The sequence below is a fragment of the Ambystoma mexicanum genome, chromosome 6p, assembly GCF_040938575.1.
Source record: "Ambystoma mexicanum isolate Mex_15411 chromosome 6p, UKY_AmexF1_1, whole genome shotgun sequence".
Classification (NCBI taxonomy): domain Eukaryota; kingdom Metazoa; phylum Chordata; class Amphibia; order Caudata; family Ambystomatidae; genus Ambystoma; species Ambystoma mexicanum.
Genome location: NC_090935.1, coordinates 638,741,084 through 638,767,094, shown reverse-complemented (window position 1 = coordinate 638,767,094; position 26,011 = coordinate 638,741,084). Strand labels below are relative to the sequence as shown.

Here is a 26,011-nt window from a genome sequence, read left to right as displayed (position 1 = left end):
AGACGATCAGTACTGGGAACCTGTTTCTCTTTTTATCTTGTACCCGTTTGGTTAACCTTTTAGCGGTGAACAGCATCTTACGATGCAGTGGGGATACTTTCGTATCACCCTAGTCTTTGGATTTGTGTTTACTTGTATATGTTCCCAAAGACAAGCTGGTGGCAGTAGTTATATTTTTACGTTTTCTGCAGTACTTTGATTCTACATTCGCGTTTACCACGTCTGGCTACTAAACATGGCTAGTGCCCTAAAAGGGCTGTGCCACAAGATTTATCGCTTGTTCTTTGGCCATGTTGTTTCTTGGCCTCCTTATTGCCTTCTCAGATCAGGAAATCCCTTATATGGTCACGCATTCACCTGAGAGAGCTGCAGCTTGCGTGGGATACCGCATGCCACTTGTGTGTGGACCCAGAAAGTGGGTGGGGACAGTCTGGTCCCACTCCACATCTGTGATGCCAAGGAGTCTGGAGTGTATGCACGAGTGAAACCCACAGTTGTCCCGTATTGGACCACTGCTGGCTGTTTGAATGGTGCAGAGCAATGGTAAGGCTTAGACCTGCTTGCAGCCAGGATTTGGGACAAGAGGACCCCTGCAGTCATTTCTTCAAATCTGTGTTGGAGCCAAGTATCCTGTGTAGAAGAGCAGCGACTGATCTGTGTACGACTCCCGAAGAGGCCTGACAACCCCTCCTGCATTTTGACAGTAAGGCCCTACTGGACTACCTTATCTGTGAAGGCACTCTGTGGTGCTTCAACCCTTGGACTGGTGGGGCCAACCAGGCTCGCGACACCTTCTCGAGTTCCAGCCGTGGACCGGCTAGCTCTCAGGCGTGCTACCTCCACAGAAGCATCACTGTTCCTTGTTTTCATCTGGAACTTCGGTGGTCGCCAGCTCGTGCCACAAGTCGCCTTCATGCCAAGTTTCAGCTTCCCAGCATCAAGCGACCAGCCCTGCAAGGTCGTCTTCAACCGCGACTGGAGATATGCCTGCTGTCACCTATCTGCCATGACTGTCACTGGAACCAGCCTTCCCCTGTCTGGTAGAGTGTCCCGGAGAGCCATGCATCGGTGCCTGCTGCATTTCTTTGTCACACTAGTTTGCACTCAGCAGCTGGATAAGACCAGAATCCCCTCTGCACCTGCATCTCCTGGGCATCTTCCACTGGATCTAACGGCTGGAAAACCTCCCTTCAGCGACTCCTAGTCCCTTTGGACAATCTGAGTCAGTGGGGGTTGGTACTGATCAGCCGCCCCTCTCTGCCCTATAATAACCCTTAGAATAAACTTTGGTTTAATCCATTCCATCACTTTTTGAACGTTTGTTCTACCAGCTTTTCTAAAGGATAGGAAAATAATCTTACTTGCCTGTAATATTGTTGACCAGTCTTCTGGAACGTTGTTCACCACCAAAAGAACTTTTCCTAACTTTGTCCCCACACCAGCTGTATGACATTTGAGCACAAGGCACCATTCAACCTAAGGATTGGACTTCCAAATTTAGGGTATTGTTCTTGTGAACTGGTCTTCCTTACTGCATCACTATTTGCCGTCATTGTGTTAAATAAGTTATTGTATGCATTTCTACAAACCTAAGGTGACTGTATATATGTTTTATAGCTGAGTATTTTTTGATAATACTACTTGTTATATTTTACTGGTGTGTTCTGGGCCTAATATGTAGTGGAATTACTGTGTGCTTCACTGTTTGGGCTCATTGTGGACACCTGACCCCACTCACTTTCTTCTGAGACTAAGCCTTGACCATTTTCCATGCTTATCTTTATTGGGTTCTACTAACCTCTCAAGTTCCTCTGTTCACTATAACTAGGGTGGTCTCCTGAAATGTGTCCACCAGGCCAGATTTTGGAAATCTATCTTAACAGATAATAGCCTATTGTTGATACATCATCGTGCTTCTTGAATTTTTGGTGCTCTATTAACCTTATTGTGGAAACTGAGCTCATCCTTTTTTTTTTCACCTGTATGAACTCGAAAGTTACTCTGTATGACTCTTGCACTTGGGGCCACCACCTCCGGCCACTTACCCTGTCGCCCCATCTACACATGCTGCCGACCCCATCCAGGTTTTGCAAACTCGGCCAAGATCATCTTCCCACCACAGTGGACAGAAGTAGAGTATTTCTTCTTTGAGGCTGAGATGGGCCTTCATGGAGGAAGCTGTGGGGCCTCAGAGCACCAGCTTAATGGGGAGGATACCTGTTTAGGGGCGACAATGGTGTAACCTTGGAATGATGGAGACATGCCACGTAGACATTTGAGCGGTTATAGTGTTATCAGACATTCTGTGTTCAGTCACTGGACGTCTGACTCAGGGCTGAAGTGCTAAAAGAAACCGTTAATTAATGAGTAACTCTTATTTTTGTTTTTACATTTCTGTCGCAGTTTCAAGTGACTTCCACCCCCTCCCTCTCACCATTTTCTTCTGCAAATTTCTAGTCTGTTTAAGGTTTTCTATAACAATGGAGGGAGATTAAATTGGCCAGTCGCAAGCATTCCAATGTGGTACAAAAATCTACAGTTTAGTAGGAAATGCTGAATTGGTGGACTACATTTTGGAAATGGTGTTGTAATACCCAAACAGCCATTGTAAAAAAGAAAGTCCTCATTTGCTCATGTTTGTGATTTCCCCTTCACTTTTTGCATGTGTTTCATTATGCCCTGAATATTTTCCCATTGGTAACTCGCCAAGGACGCCAACCATATATTTTTCTAGCCGCGTTATGATGGTGGCTACCTCATTGAGGACACTTGGTTAGTACTGTGACACACAAAGCCTTTTATTCCTGGAAGTTCCCAAAATGGAGACTGTAGTGCTGTGAAATCCAATAGCCAGGCAACTGTCCTTGGTTGCCCGGGAGTGTGATTGGGTGGAGACTGGGAATGACAATGCTGTGCGATTATTCTGATGCAACCTCTTAATAGAATATTACACATGAATGTGTGGGGTTACCTTTGGGTGATTCCAGGGGTTGTATTTCTGGAATCCACATCTCCTGATTTTACCTGGGAGCATTCGGCAAACATGTTTGTGGTAGCCAGAACTGTTTGTCTGGTACCCAAATGCTTGAATTGTGCATTGATTGATTGATTAAGGTTATCCTCTGGTGTCACAAAAGCTGGCACTCTGTACCAAGAATGTGGTCAACTGCTGGGATTTGGTCTGCAAGCATCCATAGAAGTCACTGACTTGAGGACGACCAATGAAGTGCTGACCCAGTTTAGCATATACTATTAAATTATGTTAATCTCTTATTTAATCTCAACAGCCCAATCTTAAATTGGATGCTGTTGCATAGCTCAAGTATTTATTAAGTAAGCATATTTGTGCTTCCTTCATATTACAATGCAAACTGTTTCAACATACCACAGCACAAGGCGATCTGCCTATACAATGTGCATGTTCTTGCTAAATTAACAAATAATGAAGATTCTTCATTTAAGTGATTTTTCAGAGCCGACACAGAGATGTTAATCTTGATTTTAAAAACATTCCAAAGTATTTTATTTTATTTTATGAAGTTGCCAGTTGACATCCTTTCTGTATATTTCTGACAAAAACAAATCATTGCTTTTGTTAAGGTTCTGATTATAACCAGAAGTGTTTTTCAAAAGACCTCTCCAACATAGCTGGTAGCAATGAGTGTACTTCATTTTTTAAGAGCAGTTTCTCATCTGCTCATACTGCTCGTTTTCCCCTAGACAAATAATGGATGTACACCTGGGACATCATTAATTCTGAGTTGTTGTTTTCATGAATGATTAAAGAGCTGGAGCAGATTGGACAACTGTGCTCTCTGTTAGAGGTGAGTGACTATTTGGTACGTTGGTAAATATGTAACAACATTAAAATAGTTTGGAAAGTCAACAGATTGTTGATTTAAAAGCAGGTCTTTGCTGCACAGTGTAGGAATAGGAATCTCACCAGTGAGCTGAGTTTCTCCCATACTGGGTCACTCTCATGAATCTCCAATTCCGCAAAATGTTGCCCCCTGTTAGTCATACTGTTAGGTCGAGATTTGGGTTAGTACCCTTGGGGTGCACTACAACAAACTTGGCCTCCTGGCAATAGGGACCCATCTTTTGGTATAAATCTGAACTACACAAGTTGGTAGTGTGGCCTAGCAGCGATACTTATCTCAAGAGGGGTCGATGTGAGCAGTAGGAGAGTTACACAGAGATTCACAGTGAAAAGAATTCAAATAAACAATACTCAAGGTTTCTTGATACAATTATTAATTTATCTACCAGCCAGTTAAGTAAGCCTTCTTCTGAAGGGAACAATATAAAAGCAACACTTGAACACACTTCAGAAATACACTCTTAGTTTTCTCACAATTACTAAAGATCCATTGAGGATGGCACACAGACACTTCCTGCACCCTCAAGTGACTTAAATATCTAGGACACTGGACATGTACATATTACTGTTGCATTCAGATTAGGCTTTGAGAGTGTCAAAAGAGCAATCACAATGATTCTTTTAAGCAGGCAAAATACTTTTGGGCCCCTCCCCCCCACCCCCCAATGTATAACAGAGGAGAAAAGAGTCATTCAGGGAACCAGACCAAGCCAATGTCAATGGGCAAAAGTCTATGTAGCTGAAGTACTTCTTGCAGGTGAGTAAAAGTCTTTGCACAATGTTTTTAGAAGTCTTTGGTGAAACAGATGAATCAAATGTAGGGCCACAAGCAGGGGGACCTGTGACATATAAGCAAATCTACACAGGGAGGTAAGTTCTCTCAGACTTTACAGTACCTTTTAGGTTGAAGAAAAATGCAGCAGATGAATTCTGTTCCGTTGCAGATCCTGTTGTTGGAACAGATCCTGTTGTTCCTGGGCCTCAGTCGTGGGGACAAGAAGGACGACTTCTGGGGACTCCTGTACTACAATGGGATGCTCACTGATGGCAACTGGCAATCTTCAAACAAGTGGCACTTTGGTGTTTCAGCTCCTTGCGTCTACAGTAATCAGCAACACCGCAGTTCTTGGCTGTCAAGGTGGGCCTTCCTTGCATCTGGGGTCCCGCACTCTGAGGGGGCTCAGGCTCGGTCAGTCCTGCTTCCTGGGAGCCCAGAGGATCTTCCTGGAGCTCCTGGCCAACTTAAAAGCAATGCGCACAAACTGGTGTTCCTCTCCCAGGCTATTCGGATGCAGCAGCAACTCTGCGGAAATTCAACCAGCTCAGAGAAGGATGTCCAGGTGGCTTACTTTGGAGTTGATTGGTCCCACTAACTCAAGGGGAGAATTCGTCCTTGCAGGGGCTTCTCTGTCCATACAAATTTGGAGCTTCAGCACAGCAGCAGGGCTTCACCGGGCAAACCAACAGTCTGGGAGTTGCAGCAGAGGTGGTATTCCAGTTCTTCTTCGGATTTCTTCGTCCAGTGGTCGACTCTGCCTTCCAAGCCAAAAAGCCTTGCCTTTTATGCAGGTTTCTCCCATTCATTCTAGCCTGGCTGTCAATCGCCCAGCAGGGTGGCTATCCTTGCCGGACAGCTAGCCGGCCAATCACCTTCTGAGTGCATTCCTGTCTCCTGGGAGACTAAGCACCGGGGGTTTGGGGCACCTCCCTCACTTTCTGCCCCCACCAGACACCCTGGTGCCAAAGGCGGGCATCACTTGTGAATCCCGCCAAAACAAAATGAACAAAGGGACCAAACATGGTTGGGCGCACAGAGTACATCTCAAGACAACAAGAAATGGTGACCGTGGCCATTTTGACAAAAATGGCACCCATGAGTGCTTGACCGTGGCTGCGAACGCAGCCCTCGGTAAAAACACAACACAGTAGTAAAAAGTAACCACTGCCACTAGCCATTAATTGTGTAAAGGGTAACATAAAAATGTTTACATGAGAAGCTAGACAAAGGGGCTACTAAGTATCCCCTCCAGCACTCTATAGTAAGATAGTGTGGGCTGGGTCTAGAAAGGAAGTAAAGTCAATTTCACTTTTCTGCTCTTGGAAACAATAGTTGTCCAAGAGGAAGGTATTTAAACCTTTGGAAAATCTGAAAGACTTCCCTGTGCCACTGCACTGAAGGTGCTGTGTGACACAATGCAAAAGCTGCCTATGGAGTTCGTCAGACTACACAAACCAAAAGGAACAGAGTTAAAATCACATAAGAATACATGAGGGAGTGAGAAAAAGGGTCTCGAGTCCTAGTGTCCAGCAAAAGTGCTAGGCCCTGAAGACCCTCCGCATATGGAGACTAAGGCACAATCACCATATACCAGCGATACGACAGACACGAGGTTCGATTTTCCAAGTACTATGGTTTATTGCAAAATATGCTCAGTCGGCCGACTGGGTCTAACGTCTTGCAACGTGTGTCACCCAGACCTCGTGAGACGCAAGAGAGCGAACATCATACAAACCGTTACATATATATAATAAAACAGCCTTCAAGGCACATTAGAACCGCCCATAATGTATCTTCTTCAGCTAGGGTTCAGTGATTGACAATTATGACAAGTTTCTTACTCAATCTATTATATTTAGCAACAGACATAGTTTGTTATAAAGAACATAAAGCACTCGTTCAGCAAGGATATCGTGTTCGCGAGAGAGACACATTCCAAAGCACCTTATCTACTAGTTTCTATTCATGAACTAGGGGTCAGCCTGTTCTAAGGAAGATCCGCGAAGGAGGACCGCTAGAAAAGTATAATTCATGTTTTAACTGCCTATTTCTACAGCTTTAGTGCGACAGGCCGGCACCTGGGCCGCTGATAAAATGCCGTTTCTGCTTGCTTTCAAGGACTTGGTGAGGGAGGAAAACAATGTATTTCTGTACTGTTTGGCATTCCTGTCTGGGCTGATCTTTCAACATGCAAGCTGTGGCCTCGAACCGTTTGTGAGATTTTCAGAATATAATACGTTTTGCAAAGCATTTGACAGAAGAGCAAAAAGCAAAAAAACAAAAAGCAAATGGTGGATGTTTTACAAGATGGACGCCCTGTGGAAGGTGTCCAGAAACCCCCGATTGCAACTCATACAGTTTTAGATCATCAACAGAGCCTACCTCACTCCTGAAGTCATCTCTAAATTAAAGGGAGCGAGAGTCACAGAATGCCCCAAATGCAAAGAACCCCGCGCAGGGATGACCCACATGTTTTGGGGATGTCAGACACTACAAACCTTTTGGACGCAAATAGGGACAAAGGTGGCTGAAGTGGACATAACCTTGGACGTACATTCTCCAAAGGCGTGCATACTGGGCAGATACAAGAAGAACAAACCTATAAACAAGCTTAGGGACCTGATGTACATCCTGGCCAAAAGGCGCATTGCAATGGGGTGGAAAAGCCCAAAAACCCCAAGTGTAACACTGTGGTGGGAGGATCTTCGGAAATGGTCGGCAGCAGAAACAGGGGCCTGGGAGAACGCACAGCGTGAGCAGAAACAGGACACTAGTGTAGATCTGCAACAATGGGTGGCCCTCACAGTGACACTATTTCACCCAAGAGAGGAGGCCTCCTCAAACGAAGATGCAGGCAGTCCATAATGAACTACCAGCGAAGGCGGAACTAAATGGAGACAGGAGCGGTCTTGGGGTGCTGGAAGGGAAGGGAGGGAGGGGGTTACCTAAGATATTCAGAATGTGCAACAATACATGTTATGATGTTAATTAAAACGATTAAAAAAATAAAAAAGATGGACGCGCTGTGGTTTTATTGACGATTCTGCGTTAGCGGTTTTGGTCATGTGATGCAATTGGTTTTCGGCCAACATAATATACCTTCTATACTTGGTTAGGGTTGTTTCTAGACTTACAAAAGAGATGGGGGTCTCTAAGGTAGAGAGCAATTGGCACATTTCTGAGAATTCTCCCTAACACATACTCATGAGCTGCTTTTGCTGCCTACACTATTCTGGTGTTAGCGGCAGAAATGTGTCCTGTCTCACTTGATTTGGATGGAAACTTGTCCTGCATTTAACCTTTTCATGTTTTTATTTTGCAGAGCTGTGCATGTTGTGGGCTTCACTTCAGATAAATTTCGAGTCCTTTCTGGATCTGATGATTACATGTGCAAGTTGTGGGATATTCCAAACTCTACTGATATTGTGTCCTACAAAGAACACACTGACTATGTCCGGTGTGGCTGTACAAGCAAATTGAATGCAGATCTCTTTGTGACGGGTATGTAGGCTTTTTTGTGATATTTTAACATTCTTGCCTAATATTTTATTATTTAGCTGATGAAGCACTGCATTTACGCTATCATGCTCGACATATGTCTTCGTGCAGCCACTTCAATACAATGTTGTGTGGTTTGGGGGCTTAGTGCTCGATTAGAATACTCTGCTGGACTATCTGGTTGTTAGACAGCTGAGTGAAGTATCTTGGCATTGCAGCATTGAATGTATTTGTCCTGCAATGATTTAACGCTACACTCCTTTTTGGAAGGACAGGACAGCGAAAACCATGGAATCCCTTCCTTGAACAGGCAGATCGATTTATCTTCTTTGATAGGTTGTCTGCTAGAGCCTTACAGTCCCTGAACTGGCATGGCAATACCATCATGGATTATCCCTTGGATCCTAGATGTAGTTAAAGCACCCTGTTTTCCTTTTCAATAATTTTTACACAACATCAGATCGAAATCTGTGGATTTCCTACTAGTATTTATTAGTAAAAACTGGATAAGAAAAGGGGAATGCTAGTGCTTTGTTTGGGTTCCAAGCAGTCATTTCTTGCAGACCCAATAGCAACACCTAGAGTGTAATATAGCAGACGATTTCCCTTTGCTGTTTTAAATTGTCTAGGTTAACAGGAAGCACACGAGTCGCCGTTCATTTTGTGAGGTGAAAGTGGCATTTAGCTTGCTGGGGAAGAGCCCACTTCCACGAGTGTCCCATTATGAGCTACCTAACTTTAATATACATTTTCTTTTGAATATCTGTGCAAAAATGCTAGCCTTTGCCAAAAATGTGAGAATCCCTTGTTCGTTCTCAGTAGAGGCACGGTAAACATTTTGTTAACTGTGTGAACATTGTTCTGTAAGATTTTGTAAAGTCCAGCTGGTGTGCCCCACTCATCTCTTGGTATTAGGGACCCAACTCTTAATATAGGCCTGTGCTGCACAAGTCGGTAGAGTAGCTGAGCAATCCGGCTTATCTTAAAAGGGGTAATGTGACAAGTATTTGGGGGCTGTGTTCGTAAGGCATTTATGTGTTATTGCCAAGGTGCGAAGAGTAATTCCATCACAAACTGATAGCCAAATGTGGCTGGATCTAGGAAGGTTGAGTGTTGATCTCAGTGAGTTGTCCAGATGAGCCTAGGAAAAGTGTGTTGCAGTAATCGATTTTTGACAAGGCTAAGGCTCTGGCGAGCGTTAAGCAACTGTTAGTAGACAGGTAGGAAATGCACCTGTAGATTAGCTTGTTGGTATAGGCTGTGGCGGCCGCAACAGAGCTGACTTGTTTCTTTAGGGACAGTGTTGAATCGAGATGGACACCAAGGGTTTTTATTTCCTTGGCGACTTTAATCATGTTTCCGTCGATGGTGAAGGAAATGTACCTCTGGTCAAGTTTGTTCAGGCGTGCCTGAGTGCCGACAATTAGGAGCTCAGTTTTATCATCATTTAGGCACAAACTCTTGGTGGCCATCCAGGCCTGGTTTTCTAGGTAGATGTTCAGTAGCTCCGAGTCCTCATCATAGCAACCAGTGAGCTGGATGAGGACTTGCGTGTCATCAGCATAGTTAGTGTAGACGACACCCAAGTTGTCCAGGCGATCGAAGAGGAGCTTCGTAAATATATTATATAATGTGGGTGACACTCAAGAGCCTTGAGGGACTCCACAATGTATAGTGCTCGGGTCTGCTGGGGGTGAAAAAACTCTGGTGGTTCGATTGGAGAGAAAGGAATTGATCCAATTTGACTCATTGGTGGAGAAGGTTGCTTTTGTGGTAAGGTGCCCAGTTAGGATTTGGTGGTAGACTAGGTCGAAGGCCGCAGACAAGTCGAAGAGCAGGAGGATCGCCAGCTTGCCTTTGTCCTTTGCCTCGTCCATCTGGATTTTCAAGTCCAGGAGAGCTGTCTCCGTTCCATGTCTCGACCTGAAGCCGGATTGTCTAAGGCCTCATAAATTGTTTTCTTATAAGTGCTTCTTGATTTGCAGATATGCGACTCTATCCAGTATTTTTAAAATGAAGGGGACGGTAGTGATAGGCCTGTAATTTGTTGGAATATTAGGGTCTAGGTTAGGTTTTTTTAAGTGAGGTTGACCCAGGCCTGCTTAAGATTGTTGGGTACTTGACTAGTTTTGAAGGACGAGTTTATCAATGTGGCGATTAAAGGGTCCAGATCTTTAGCTCCTTCCTTAATGATGGAGGCTGGGCAGATGATGGTCACGTACGAGAACGCAAAAGGTGGGCAAAGAGGAGTCTTTTCTCTAACGCCGGTTTAGGGCAAAGGTAGCTTGAGGGGCTATTCTTTTTAGCTTCAATCTTATTTTGTAATAAGGTGATTTTATCAGCTAAGACTTACTGGATTTTGGATGCACTTAGTGCAGTCCTAAGAAGGGGGTGCTGGAGATTCTAGTTCCTTTAGTAATACTAAAGAGCTCCTTGGTACTTGATTTGGCGTTGTGATTCTGGTGTTGTATGCTTCTTTTTTTAGTGAATAGGATGGCCGCTTTATAGGTTGCAGCTGCTGTAGTGAACATGCGGTTTCTGCCGTCCTTTTGGTATTCCTTAGGATTTTTAATTCAGACGTGAACTACTTGTTGAGGTGGACGATTGGTTTGAATTTTTTTTGTTTGAGAGGTGCAGCAGTGTTTAAGGCTGATTCAAGTGTAACATTATATAGGTCGACTAACTTATCCGAGTCTAGATTCTTGTACTTGGACGAGTCTAAGATGTTATTGATAAGCGGCCGCAGACTGGAAATTGTGATGTTCCGTCAGTTTCTGGATAGGGTGGGGGGAGCGAGGGTGATGCTGGGAGGGGTGGTTCCTTGGATAGAGCACGAAATGAAGTGGTGGTCAGACCAGGCCACTTGTTAATTCTGGAGAATTGTAATGGAACAGTTAAGGTCAGACACCCAGTCCAGTATTCAGCTTTTGCTGTGTGTCGGTTCTGTGATTCTGTGTTTGAAACCCAGTTGGGTGATGGAGTTTTCCAAAGCTAGGGTGTGTGTCGGTAGGGTCCTGTAAACCTAGGTTGAGGTCTCCCAGGAAGATGGTTTGGGAGCCAAGTTTGGTGTTGGTGGAGAGGAGGTTGGTAATGTCTTAATCAAAGGAAGAGATTGGGCCTGGTGGACGGTAGATGAGATGCATAAGAATAGTTTGGGTGGGTGAGAGTGCGATTTTAACCGATAAAAGTTCTGCAGAAGGAAGGCTGGTTTGGGAGGTGGCTCTGAGGTCCAGATGGGTTTTTGTAATGAAGGCCACTCCCCCTCCTTTGCCTGAATTTCTGTCAGCCCTAATAATAGTATATCCCTCTGGCAGGGCTAAAGAGATTGCTGGGCCTGCTGCCTGATGGAGCCAAGTTTCGGTAATGGCCAGGAAGTCCAGGCGGTTGGCTGTGATCAGGTCAGCAATATCGAAGGTGTGGGCCACTAGTGATCGAGCATTGATAAGTGCTCCTTTGATAGTGGGTGCAGAGGAGTGGCTTTAGGTCCTCCTGTGCTCAGGTTTGTAGAAGATGATGGGGCAATAGTTGGTGGAAAAGTTGTGATGGTGGAAGTGGGGGCAGGTGATTTTGGAAACTCAGGCGCTGCTGCTGAGCAGGTAGTTGGGAGGCGCTTTTTAGGAGTGGGCAGGATGTGTTGATTCAACATCCTTAAAGAAATGTTATGGTTAGGGAAGCGAGAGCCTAATTGCATGTTTCTAATATCGATGGGACAAGGGATAAGTGGGGTGGGAGGTAGTGCGAAACGCTGTATCCATTCAAGAGGGCTGAGCGAAGGACTGGCTGCAATCCTAGTGAGGGTGTCATCTGTTGCAATGTTTTTATTGCTGGGTTTGCGAGGTAGGAGGAAGTTAGTTGGGGTGATCGTGTATAATAGAGGGAGGAAGGAGGCCATGGCAAGGGTAACTTTGTGGAAGGTGACCATGGTAGTGTGGATCAGGTAGGCTAATGAGGATCGGCACAGTGACTAGTACTTTGGGGCAAATAATATATCAAGACAATTGGCAGTGTACAGGTAGGTCAGTCGGGCTGATGAGGATCCGCACAATGACGAGTACTTTGAGGCAATTAATATAGCGTGCAAGATAATTAGGCAGTGTGCAGGGCGGCTGATGGGGACTGACGCCGTGAACAGAAGCTTAATCATCCATAAAAGCAATGACTGGCGTACAGTCCCGGGTGCGGTGTTCGCGATCAGTGGCATACGAGATTGGGCATGGAATCTCAAAGCAGGAGTGTGTGGTCGGGTATCGAGGTGTAGATGCCACCACATGACAACAGTAGGGAGGCAGACAAGTAATGAGTGGTGAGTACACAAGTAGGACTAGATATGGCAATAGGTGCTTCTAGGTGAGAGATCAATTAAGTAGAGACGCCCAGCATAAGTAGGTATAGAGGCTAAAAACATAGCAATCATAGTACCATTGTTTGCAGATGTAGATATACGAGGTGCACTAGGCACCGTGCCTTACCAGGGTTGGCGGGTATATCAGGATGGGCAGAAGGCCACTGAGAGCTGGAGAGGCATACCGCAGAGGGGCGCTGTTGCAGACAGTACGGTCAGATGGCGGTCAGTCATAAAGGGGCTTGCGGCTGCGACGCGGCATGCCAGGCAAAGACAGGCGCACTGTCCTTTGTAGTGGTCCTTTGTATGCGGACCCAGCTCACGCCTTCTGGTGCTGGTGCCGGATGTATGAACTGGAGCTTTGGTGCGGCCAATCGGCTGCAGTGCGTTCATTGCTAGGCAACGAATAAACAAAATAACGCACATTTTAGACTTCCTCGTGGAGATCCAAGTCCTGCAGATGCACCGGGCACGTCGATGATGCTACAGCGGGAGATCAGGCCAGCGTGGGATGGCACGGCATGTGCAGGGGAGGCAGAGTAAGATGAAAAGCTTACCCCCAATGTGTGGAGGATGCAGGGTGACGCGGCTGCTCCTCCAGGAGTAAGCACTTGCAGCAGCAGGGGCTCCTGCCCTCGGTAGCTGCTTCAGGAGGGTGGACTGGCAAAGACAGGCGCACTGTCCTTTGTAGTGGTCCTTCGAATTGAATTTACTCTTCTGGTGAACTCAAAGTTTTTGCACTGTCAAAGAATTGTAGTCTTTTATGTTCTGATAATTTTTGCCTTTTACTCCTCTTGAAAAGTATTCTGAATGCCAGCAGCAAGATATCGGTGTCCCTAGCACCCTTGTTACTAAAAACACCAGTGGGTGTAGGTTGTGTCTGTAGGGCATCCCAAAAGGGTCTTGTCTGATTCAGAAACTTAGAGTGTACAATAGTGAAGTAAATTTGTGTTACTATATGATTTCCTCCTTATACTGAATGTTTTATAACTGACTGATAAATTAAGTGTTTATTCAAGAAACCTTGAGTGTAAGAGTTTATTTGAACACCTGTGATTGTAGACCTCTGTGTAACATCATTACTGCTCACATTCCCCTCTTGAGATAAGCCTGGCTGCTCAACACGCTACCAAAACTGTGTAGTACAGACTTCTACCAAAGATTGGTTTGCTTACAACTGTAGTCATAGTTGTGTGTAGTGGTCCCAGAGGGTACTGCATACAAACTTTGCCTAACACCCACACCCCAACCTCGTATCCTGCCTCACAAACATTGATCATTGGATGATGGCCAACCACCTGGAGACGACAGCTTTCCCGGGCAAATGGATGACCATATATTTGGGATTTTATGACCTGAGAAGGCAGGAAGAATGGCAAGAAACAATATGGCATTAAGAGCAAGTGAAAAATCTCGCCGCACTAGCCACATTTAGTAGCCAGGCGCGATGAACCCGAATGTGCACACTAAAAGTACTGCAAAAATGGTAAAACTGTAACTGCTGCCATGGCTTGTCTCTAGACGCACACAAAAAGTAACCAAAAATCTCCAGTGTAAAAGACTAGGGTGATGCAAAAGCATCCCCACGCACTGCATTGTAAGATGCTGTGTGCACTGCTAGAAAAGTTACCAAAAACAGGTAAAAAGACAAATGGGAAACATGGTTTCCCAATACTAACAGTCTGAAAGACTAATCAGTTTCTTAAGACAAATGAGCAAAAGGCCAGAGAAATGAAGCTGAAAGCTTCCCTTCCCTTGGACACGTCAGGACAGGTTAAAAAACGAGAGCAAAAAGTTTGGGGGTCCATCGAATATGAAGGGGAAAGTTGCCTAAAATAGAAATCTTTCCTAACACGAGGCTAATCCCAATTTCCTGGACGTCAACCTGTGGCAGTCTGCCATTCACGCCCGTTTGTGAAAGCAGTTTGGGGCACGGTGGGGGCCTCTGGAGCTGCTCCGAGGTGGATGTCTACTAAGAATCAAGGAGTTTGCCTGTCTGCGTGGCAGGCTGCTTCTGCTTTCTTTAAGAAGAGGTCACAGAAGAGCAGCCACTGAGAACTGTAAGTAGTTAACACAAAATAAGTATGCATGTGGCATAGTACTGGTGTGCTACAATAAAGACCTTACATTACACTCTTCAGTATGTCGAATACTCCACATTAACCTCCCAATGACTACATTGCAAATTGCTGGATACATTTTTTGTCGTTTGTGCTCCAGACCTGTGCAGGATTAATTGGAATTGTAAATGTGTCTTATATAATTTCAGAAAAATTATTCACTATCAATGTATGTATATTTGAAGTTTTTAAGCTTGTACCCAAGAGTGTGGCAGGCTTTGTACCCCAAGCTCTGGTGTGTGGAGGAAGAGAAGCATTGTGAGGGGTTTGAAAAATGAACATATTGTCCTTAATAGAGGTACTTAATTGCCTTCTGATAGTGGCATATGAATCGGGGAAAGGTCAAAACTCAGGATGGGGTCTGGATGATGATGATGATGAGGCTGGCTGTGTCCATGGAGGGGAAAGGTTTGCTGGGCATAGCCACCAGTAGCAGTATTGGTGGCACCCACCAGACTGTGAGTGAGGCAGAGAGTGACCATCTCTGCTCCTTATGCTCCAAATTCAGTAGGTTCCGCAGAAAGCACTGAAAGTACTGTTAGGGGAGTTTAAGTCTACCAGCAGGTGAGACTCTATAAACTATCCCTTTGCTGTGCAGACCCCAACTCTTAGTAGAAGTCTGTACTACCCAAAGGTTTGGTAGATTGGCAGAGCAGCCAGGCTTATCCTAGGAGGAGGAGGATGTGAGCTGTAAGTAAGTACAATGAACTCGGTAAATACATAGGCCCAAAGAAACTATCAAACACGTGTAGTTACAGTAAAATAGACATTTATTTTATATACACAAGGCAACGTTATATTCAGGTATGCAAGTACTATTTAACATCTGGTGAGTAAACCAATAGTCGCTCAGAAAATTTTCAGTTGTAGGGATAAAAAGGGTCATTTAGCACTAACAATAGCAGTTCAATACTTCCATAGACTTATACTTTTCATAGGCCACAAGGCTTTAACAGTCCATTCCTAACTAGTTGTGAGTTCTTCAGAGTCAGTTTGGAGGAAATGCAGATCTGACACAGCAGCAGAGAAGGTAAAGTAGGATACATTGATTATTAGTCAGTAGAATGCTTTTTTTGATATCAGGGACCTTGGAAAGTACGCCCTATAGGTGCACAAGCATTAGGCATGGGAGAATGGTATGGGTGAACACCCAAACACCGGATACAGCACTCCAGTAACAGAGGAGTGACAAGATGGCTTGAGTGCCCCACAGTACCTTAGGAGCGTTGAAGGAAATGCAGCTGGATTCTTACACAGTGCAGCAGCAGTGGACCCGGTCTCCTGTTCCTTGGTCGTGGTGATTAAAGGAGGGACTCTGGAAGGGATGTCGCAGCAGCAGTCGAGAGAAAGAACTCTCAGCAAGGAATTCTTCATACTCTACGTCGGTCTGCAGTTTTGGCTCCCTTTTACAAGCTCCAAGGATTAACGTTTACCGCCTGGTCAATCCACCTCGGTTTTTCGGTCCTGCACTCTGTTGAGGGGACTTTGAGGAGAGGGATCTTGTCGCAGGAGGTCCAACTGGAGCTCATCAAAGTCCTGGGAGGATTAGTTCATGGGAAAACAATGCACTGCAATTGGGTTGGAGGTCCCCTTGGTATTGGCAGTTTGCAGCCCTGGAGGGTCACAGCACGTTGGGGGATGGCTCGTTCTGCAGGTCGTCTTATGGCTAGTTGGTCTCACCAGCCATAGGAAGGAGTCATCTTCGAAGTTCCTCTGTCGATTCAAAAATGGGGTCAAGACAGCAGTGGTCTCTTTGTGGTTACTGGAAGGGGCTGCAGGTGTCTCTGGTCATCTTCGGATCTTCTGTTCCAATGGTCGACTTGCCTTCTTACTCAGGAACCTCACCTTTTTTATCAGGATTTCACACTCTCCCTCTGGAAACTTCCTTCAGTTTACTGAAAGGGTGGGTTATTGGACAGCCAGCCCCCCAGTGGGTACTGGTTCCTTTCAGGCAAATCATCAGATCAATAGCAGAGTTTTGGGATGCTTCCTGCCCTTGCAGACGCAGTGGAGCCTCGGCAGGCTACACAAAGGGTCCCCGCCGAAGACCCAATTCAAATCAGGAACTCTTCCCTCCCAGGATGGTAGAAGGACCAAGAAATAACCACACAAAATGGCGATAAAAGAAAGGAGCCACCATGTCATAACAAAGGTGACCCTCCAGTGCATAGCCGCAGCTGTGACTAAAGCCTGCAGTGGAAAATTGCACAAAGGTCGGTAGAACACGTCCACTGCCACCAGCCATAACTATAGGGTGGTTACTGTAAAATTTCTGTAACAGCAGCAGTGGAAGCGGCATACTAGATTACCCCTCAGCACTCCACATAGGGTGGTGTGTGGGCTGATCTCTCAAAAGGAAAAGCTAAGAAGGATAAAAAGTATCCCTCGAAACTTGAGAACAGTAGTTGGGTTCCCAGCAACACTGCACATAGGGTGCTTTGTGCTACAAGAGTGAAACCCAGATGCCTTTAACAAAAGGTTTGGAGGAAAGCATGAAAACGTACAGAACAGGGTTCCCATGATCGGAGCAAGAAATAATGTATGAGGGGAAAAAGGCTCCCCTCATTCAGGAGAACAAGAAAAAGATCCAGAAGTCCAGCATAAAGTTCTGGGGTCTCACTAGGAGAGGGTATTAAGCATGAAACTAGGTGGGGGTGGGTGGGGTGCGAGGGGAACCAGGAGGTCATCAGCAGGGTGCCACCTGGGCCACCCCCTCTGCTTTTTGCAAGCACTACTGGTTAGATGCGGCTTTCACGCAAGCGGTTCTAAGAAACCTGTTTGCTTAAGGAGGGTCTCCTCTCCACCCTAGGGCTACATTCAGTTGTAATCACCCATACAGTATGGAGGAAAGGGGACGGGATGTAAGAGTAATTAATAGTTACTCACCATAGTGACTAACATACTCTTAGTCCATAGTCCCCTTTCTTCCATACGTCCCACCATCCTCCCCCTAATAATATGGGTATCATTAGGCAATGATGTATATTGTCGATCCCTCAATGGGGACTGAGGAGTGGTGCTGGTGGGCGGAGTCAGTCGAGCGCATGCTCCCAGGGCCGCGCCCCCTTCTAAATTTAAAGGCGAATAAGATTTTTCTGGTGAAAACGGTTCTGTCTCCCGTCCGTCACAAAGGATGCCCATACAGTACAGAATGGAGGAAAGGGGACTATGGACTAAGAGTAAGTTAGTCACTATGGTGAGTCACTATTCATTTTCACTTTACTATTCTTGGAAACAGTAGTTCACACAAGAAAAGGTATTTAAACTTTATGAGAAATCTAAAGGATTTCTCTGTGACACTGCACTGACGGTGCTGTGGTTCACCATACAAAAAGTAGATGCCTGTGGCGTTTGTCAGACTCACTGGGCTAACTCACTCTAGGGTTAAAATTAAAAAGTCTTCAAGTCCAGCAAAAGAGCTGGTGGTCTCTAAGTTTGAAGGGGAATTACACAAATGAAAATTTTTCCCTCACACAAATATATTCGGCCAAATCCTCGTGGGCGCACCTTCAAGAACCTCCAGAAGCAGGAATTCCTCATCCAGAGTCCCCTCACCAGAGTCCAGCACTGAGGGACCGAGGGAGCTCCAACTGGAGCTATTCGTTTCTCTTGACGCTGAGAAAAAGGTGCCAAAACCACAAAGAGCCGCTGAATCGTATGGAATCCATTGCTGCAGAGTCCCTCTCCAGAGTGCTGCCACAGACGCCCGCCAGAGGTCCTCCCTTTCGTCCCCACGAACATGGACCAGGAAGGGTCGGCCTCACAGCATCAGGAAGGCATCCAGCTAGAACCGCCTTCAATTCTAAGTTACTGTGGGGGTTGGGGTATAACTACCTCTGCCATTTTGTAGTGCTCACTTGCTTGGGAAGTACTATTCTGACCCCTTTTGGAGTTGACCTCAACTCATCTTTGCAGGCCTTCCAGCTTGTGCTCCATCAAGTGGGCTCCCCTTGAGCTCCAATGATTTTTCAAAGAACTCCTGACTGTTTGATAACTTTCTTCTAAGAAAAGCTGCATCAGAACTGGAACTGTCCCATTGACTTTGGCTGTCCTGGTTTCCTAAAGGCTCCTTTTCTGAACCCTATTGGCTTTGGCAGTGCTTGCTCCCTTGCAGTTCGTTTTAATGGACACTATTATTGCTGGGATAAAAGACTGCCTATTGTTAGGGAGAATGTTCATTTTAGTGCTCAATTCCTCCCACCTTAGAAACCCCCAGTTCTTTTGCTGGACTTTAGGACTTTATAATTTTAACCCGCGACTGAGTGAGCCCTTTTTCTCACTCTCTCGTGTTTTGACTTGATTTGGATTATGTGTTTCCTTTGTTTTTGGAGTCTGTCAAATTCTATACGCATCTACTTTTTGTATGGTGACACACTACAGGGCAGTGTTGCAGAGAAATCCTTTAGATTTCTCATAAGGTTTAAATACCTTTTCTTGCGTGAACTACTGTTCCCAAGAATAGTAAAGTGAAATTGACTTTACTTACCTTTTCTCTGTGTAGGTCCAGCACACACCATCTTATGTGGAGAGCAGCAGGGGTTACTTAGTAGCCCCTTATCCTACCTACTCATGTAACATTTAATATGTTATCGTCCCTACTTTAAATGGCTAGTGGCAGTGATTTAATTTTCCTCCCATGTGCTTTTCTACCGCAGGCTCAATCCTCAGCTGCAGTATAGCACCCATGGGTGACCTTTCTGTCAAAATAGCCCCGGTCTTCTTTTTTTGCCATTTTCTGGTTGTGAGGTCTTTCTTGAGTTTTACTCTGCGCGCCAAGCCTGGTTTGAGCCCTTTGTTCGTTTTACCTTTGACAGGCTTCAGGACTGAAACCCCCCTCTGGCTCCAGTGTGTCTGGAAGGGCAGGAAGTGAGGGATGTTCCCGAAACCCCCCTGTCCTTTGTCTTTAGGAAAGCCTGAATGCACCCAGTTCTGATTGACTAGCTGAATGTCCTTACAGGACAGCCACCCTGCTGGTTGAGTGACAGCTAGGCTGTGCATGAATGGGAGAAACCTGCTTAAAAGGTGAGGGTTTTGGGACTGAAGACAGTCGACCACTGGGAAGAACAACCCGTCGAAGAAACCATGAACGAAGCTTGCTCCATCCTCCTGGACCTTTGAATTGCCCGGTGAAGCCCTGCTGCTGTGCTGAAACTCCGTTTTCTGATCGACAAGAGAAGCTCCAGAACAGACAACTTCTTTCCTTGGGTTAGTGGGACGACTAACCCCGAGATGAATTCCACTGGACCCCCTTATCCGATTGGCTGTACCTCTTTGCTGCTGCAGTAACTGAGTGCGAGGGGTCGAGAAATCTGTAGTCGAGTGCAATGTCTGCAATCCAGCCAGAAGCTCCAGGAGTCTCCCCAGGACCCTCCAGAAGCAGGACGACCAGAGCTCGAGTCCTCTCACCAGAGTGCAGAACTCAAGAGTGAAGGAAGCCCAACTGGTGTCCACGATCCACGGTGGTGCTGTTTACCGAGCGCTAAAACGGCGAAGTGCTGCTGATCTGAAAAGAGCCCGTAGCTGCCGACGACCTCAGAATTGCTACCGCAGGAGTCCTCCAGACGTCCTCACTCTTGTCCCCACGACTGAGACCCAGGATCTGCATCACTGCAACCATACAGAAGCCAGCTGGACCACTCTTCTTCTAACCAAAGGGAGTGTTCCGACTTGGGGTACTTCAGTGTCTTTACCTTTGCACTTCTCAGTTGAGACTTTTGCAGTAGCTACTTTGCTAGAGTTGATTTCAGCTCTACCCTTCACAAGTGTATTGGCTTGTGACCCTAGATGATTTTTCTTCAACAAACTCTCTAACGTGCAAGACTTTGCTATCTAAGAAGGGCCTCAGCTCCATAGACTGTGTTCCAATTGACTTTGACTTTGACTGTCCTGGCTACCTGCAGACTCTTCTAGTCCATTTGACTTTGATATTTATTGTCCCTCAGAGGTGATAACTTGGTTTTTAACTATTTTTGCTCGGAAAGGTTTTTGTCTAGACTTCATTGGAAGATTTAAGTGCTCACGTGCTCGAGAACCTGTTTAACCTTTTTCCTTCCTTAACCTTTCCTTTCTACCAACCTCACAATCTACAAAGTGTACTAGTGATATATAAATGCCATTACTGTCCTACTTGGTGAAGTCACATCAGGGTGTAGGAAGTGTGTAAAAAGCATCTCTAAAGAGTATCTTCTAGCTTTGTGTTTATTATGGAAAAAAGATTTTTAAAGTATATTTGATTGTTACGTTGCCCTTTTAAAGAATGCTTATTTAAAAACTGCTGTTTTAAATAAATAATTATTTAAAAACCTTGAGTGTAAGTGTTACTTGGCTACTTGTATTTGTGGATTTCATTGCTACAGGTCTACAGCTCACATTTACCCCTCTTGAGATAAGCCTGGCTGCTCAGTCACACTACCAACTTATGTAGTACAGGCCTATACCAAAAGGTGGGTTACCTAGTACCAAGAGGACAAGTGTTGTGTAGTCTCCCACAGGGTTACTACACCAATTCTTGCCTAACACCTACATCCCTCTGGGAGAAATGCACGATTGAACCAGTTGAAAGTGTTTTCTACTTTAACTCACCATTTTCCCCTCCCAGTCTCCATTTTGTAATGGTGAACAAAAGTAAGTCCTAATACTGCACTTGCTTGATGTCACTCCGTGTGATGGTACATGTTTGCATAGAAAATAATTACTCGCCTGCAGTATTGATTCTTGTTCAGATTAATTCCATCTTCCATTGAATATTACTGTTAGTTGCTGCTTTTTAAAGAATGCTTAATTTGCCTTGTGTATATAAAAATAAAAAATGTAATATAACTCTGTTTCTGATGCTTGTTAATCTCCTTAGAATCACATGCTGTGCATATGGTCCGACATCCAGTGGTAACCGCAGAGTATTGCATCTTGTCTTTCGGGGACTGAAAGGGGACGTCGGCATAGGCATGTCTGTAACACTATCCCTATTGTGACGTGTAGTGTACCCAAAATACCTTGCGTGCAAGGTCCCTCAGATTGTTTTTTTCCGCCCAGATAACTGATCGCCCTATAGCGGAGCTCTTCATAAGAGACATTATCTTTGTACCGACTTTGTGGTTATTTCCCCATAAGTCACTTCGGCGATTCAAGCAACTTCGGCGAAGACTGCAGGAAGTTTCTACGGCGGTGGATTTCGCTGCCTAAGATCCGGCGGCTGAGCCATCCACGTGGCCGGGCCCTCTGTGTAGGGAGAGTGGGGAGGTGGCTATATTTTTTGTTATTTCTCTCCTCTTTCCCCCTCTAGGTCTGGTCATCTTTGTCTATACCTTTCGCTATGGAAAGGACACCATTTGGGTTCTGCCCTAAGTGTAGGGTCAGGTACCCGTGGAAAGACGAGCACAGGACGTGTAATTCTGGTCTACCCTTAGATCACGTCGAGAAGCGGTGTGCGGCTTGTAAGCTCCTTCGGCCTAAGACCCTTAAGGAGCGCCGTGTAAAGCGGTGGGCCACGTACGGTATGTCGCTGGCTGAACCCTCTTCCCCCACCGCCACACCTGCCGAAAGTGAGGCGGACACTTCTAGGTCCACCACACCCGTCCCCGACCACTCTAGGCCTGACGTAAGTCTTGCTTCGGGGAAAACGCCCAGCGACAAGGGCATACAGAAACCACACACACAACCCCACCACCGATTTTGACGGTTCCGTCGAAAAAGGTGAAAGCGCCAACAGGACCGCCGTAGATCAGCAGCCTTCCCAGCATCCGCAGCAGCGTCTTGCGACTGGGCACTCTAAAACTAAGGACGCTACCTCTAAATCGAGTTTAAACGCTGACGCGCGATCATCCAACACTCTGGCGCTCCCTAAGGCCCCAGTAGGCCCGAAACCTACTCCTAGGCCTCCTCGCCTTTCCGCAGGCGAAAAATCTTACCGCTAGGCCCTCTAGCTCCACGGTAGGTCTACCGCTGACCCGTTAACTCACACCGATTCAGCAGAGATTGAGGACAGTATTGCAAGGATTACTTCGGCGGTTGGACTGACGCCTAAGACGCCAGCGAACGCATGGAGCGTGCTGTAGACAAGTCTAAAGACACGTCATGGCACCCCAGTGCTTGCGACACCTACGAGGACAGTCAGGATCCTCTGTCCAACACCCTTGGGGATAAACTTCGACGCCAATGAGAAGGTGACGTTTTTCCACCTTTTGCCCGTTCTGGCACATCAAAGTGGGCCAGGGAAAAGTTTGAAGGATGCATGGACCGTCTAGAAAGGATTGTCTCGCGTTCGGAGCATCATTCCCCTAAGAGATCTCGTGAAGACCCTCTTTTGATGTCGCCTTCACAATCCCATGAAAATCTTGACACTCAAGACCCTTCAGCTTCTGTCCACCATGAAGATGTGGTCCAAATGGACACTTACCAAGACATCTATGATGAGGAAGAAGAGCCTTCCTTTCTGCAAGACTACCCTGATGACCAGGCGGATGCCATGGACAACTGGGAGGAGACCCAGCAAGTGGAGACGGCGCCATGGACGCTCCCTAAGCAAGATCAGGACACTGATGTCCTATGCCTGGATTCCCCTGCCACCACTCTGGCCCATCAGGCCTTGCCTGTGGACGATCAAATGGCTTTCAATGCCATTTTAAGAAAGGCTGCAGAGCACTTTAAAATCGCCACCTAGGAGGCGGCACCTGAACAAGATTTTGTGGCGGACATCCTAAAAGAGAACCCCTCCCACGCCAAGCCAAGCCATTCCTCTCCTGAACTCTGTTAAAAGAAGGTTGGCCCCCTCCCTGGTCATGGCAGCACAATCCTGGGCAGTGAATCCAAGAGTGGAAAAACTATTTCAGCCATCTCCCACTGACCCTCAATATATCAAAGACCACGCCACCTCGACTCCTTGGTAGTCACTACCACCCGGAAACGGGCGGGGGTACCCCTTGCTACAGGGAAGGCACCTCCGGAAAAGGAATCTAAAAGGTTGTACGCCTTAGGTAAACGTGTTACCTCGGCAGCTGCATACACCACACGCATACCGAATACTATGCCGCTTGCCAGTTATAAAGACGCACAATGGAACCTTGTACAAGAAGGTCTCCAGGAGGTCCTGAACCCGCTAGGTCCAAAATACTCACCATTGTGGCCGAAGGCAGGCTGGTAAATCAAAATATAATAAAAAACACTCTGAACACTGCTGAGACGGCAGACGGGTCCCTGGCCCAAGGCGTACACTACTCAAGGGGCACGCTTGGCTCCGCAACTCAGGATTCAAGCCTGATACACAGGCCGCTCTTATTAACCATCCCACAGGAGAGACCAATCTCTTCTGTAAAGCGGTAGACGATGCTCTGGAGACGGCCAAAAAAGAGCCTAACAACAAATAACTTGGAAGCCTTCCCCCCCAAAGGTTGTCGTCGGTCCTTTCGAGGCCAATCCCGTGCAGGTCAAAACTACAATACGGGAAATTGGAACTCTGGACAAGCATCCGGAAGCCCTGCCAACTACCCACCTAGGGGTCAACGATGCGGCAGAGGCCCCAACCCCAGAGGAGCCGCAGCCTCTGGTCAGAAATGACCAACGGATCCAGGTCCCCTTCCATGTCACCCTGGTCGGGGGGCGTTGGGAGGGGATAACTTCAGACCAGTGGGTTATAAAGACAGTTGCCCACGGGTACTGCATGGAATTCGCCCGACCACCACAGTTCAGACTACACGTTCACAACGCCTCTCACCGGACCATCTGCAGATGCTGATTCAAGAGGTGGAAGCGCTTCTGGGAAAGGAAGCCATAGAAGCTATCCCTATTCTTCAGGCAAACATATTTATTCAGTGTGCTTCCTTGTACCCAAAACCTCACCATGCGTCCTGTTCTAGACCTGCGCCCAGCGAACAAATTTATAAAACCTCCAAGGTTTTGTATGGTAACGCTACAGGAAGTGATCCCACTGTTGAAACGGGGGGACCACATGGCAACATTGGACATGAAAGATGCATACTTTCATATTTCAATGTTGCCAGCGCACAGGAGATATCTAAGGTTCATGATAGAGGACAGGCACTACCAATTCAAGGTGCTCCCCTTCGGCATTGCCTCAGCGCCAAGGGTGTTTACAAAGGTCCTGGCAGTAGTGGCAATCTGTCCCGGTTTACCCCGACGACTGGCTCATAACAGGGGACTCTTACGACACATGCTTTTTGAACACCCAGAAGACCGTAGATCTTCTGTTCAGTCGGACATTCTCTATCAATGAAAAAAAGTCCAGTCTAGTGTCCAGTCAAGTGAAATAATTTCTGGGGGCTCTAATCCGGACGAGGGACGGCCTCGTCTTCCCCTCCAACGAGAGGGATCAGACCATACTTTTTCAGATCCCTCAATATGTAGCCAGTCGGGAGGTGACGGTACGCAAAGCCATACGGCTGCTAGGTATGATGGCGTCATGCATATACTTGGTTCCACATGCGCGCCTGCGCATGCATCCCATGCAAGAGTGGCTCAACAGCCAGTGGTATCAGGCCAGCGGACAATGGGAAGATCTGGTAGTTGTCTCGCCAGCCCTCTTTCTCCCTCTGCAGTGGTGGTTGAGGGAAAACTTCTTGAAGGGGGAAGTCCTTCACCACCCCGCAGTGGAAGCCACTCTCATGACAGACGCATCTCTCACGGGGTGGGAGGCTCACCTGCTTCATATACCACAAGTAGCATCCAACCATATAAATCTGCTAGAGCTATTAGCAGTGTTCAAGGCACTAAAAACCTTTCAGATTCAACTACAAGGGAAGACCATTCTGGTTCTGACAAAACATTTGGATTTGGGCTCTCGAACAATAGATGTTTCTGTTGACCCAACACGTTCCAGGGGAAGTCGATCTTCTGGCAGACATGCTCAGCAGAGATTTCCCACTGCCCGTAGAGTACGAATGGCGCCTGCACAAAGACATTGTTTCCAACGTCTTCGCAGAATGGGTCTTTAAAGAGATCGACCTGTTTGCCACTCAGGGGACTATGCCTCCAGGTACCCCCAGAACCACTCCAAGGGGAACAGACTCTGGATAACATGGTTAGGGAAATTTTGTCTATGCTTCCCCTCCCAGCCCTCCCCCTGACTCCCCTTCTCAACAAGATAGTGCACATGATGCACCAGGAACCAGTCACCATGATATTGGTGGCCCCCATGTGGGCCCGCCAACCATTGTTCGCTCATCTAATGGAAATGTCCATCTCCTTGACAGTAAAACTACCCTGCCCATACAACATGTCTCAGGACAGGGGGGGAGACCCTACACCCATGCCCCCAAACTCTAAACTTAGCCTGGCTCCTGAGGTCATAGAGTTTGGACAGCTACAGCTCCCTCAGAGATGTATGGACATACTCAGGGAAGCTAGGAAACCTAACACCCGCTATTGCTATTCCAGTAAAT

The 26,011-nt window shown here is 46.5% G+C and overlaps 1 protein-coding gene across 1 annotated transcript in view; it reads left to right on the top strand.

The window, feature by feature from the left end:
* The window catches only part of UTP15 (UTP15 small subunit processome component), a 440,177-nt gene that overhangs the window by 103,421 nt on the left and 310,745 nt on the right, over positions 1–26,011 (top strand). The window contains exon 5 of the mRNA XM_069627496.1: positions 7,981–8,159. Within this exon, the coding sequence (XP_069483597.1) occupies positions 7,981–8,159 (179 nt within the window). The remainder of the gene's footprint in view (positions 1–7,980; positions 8,160–26,011) is intronic.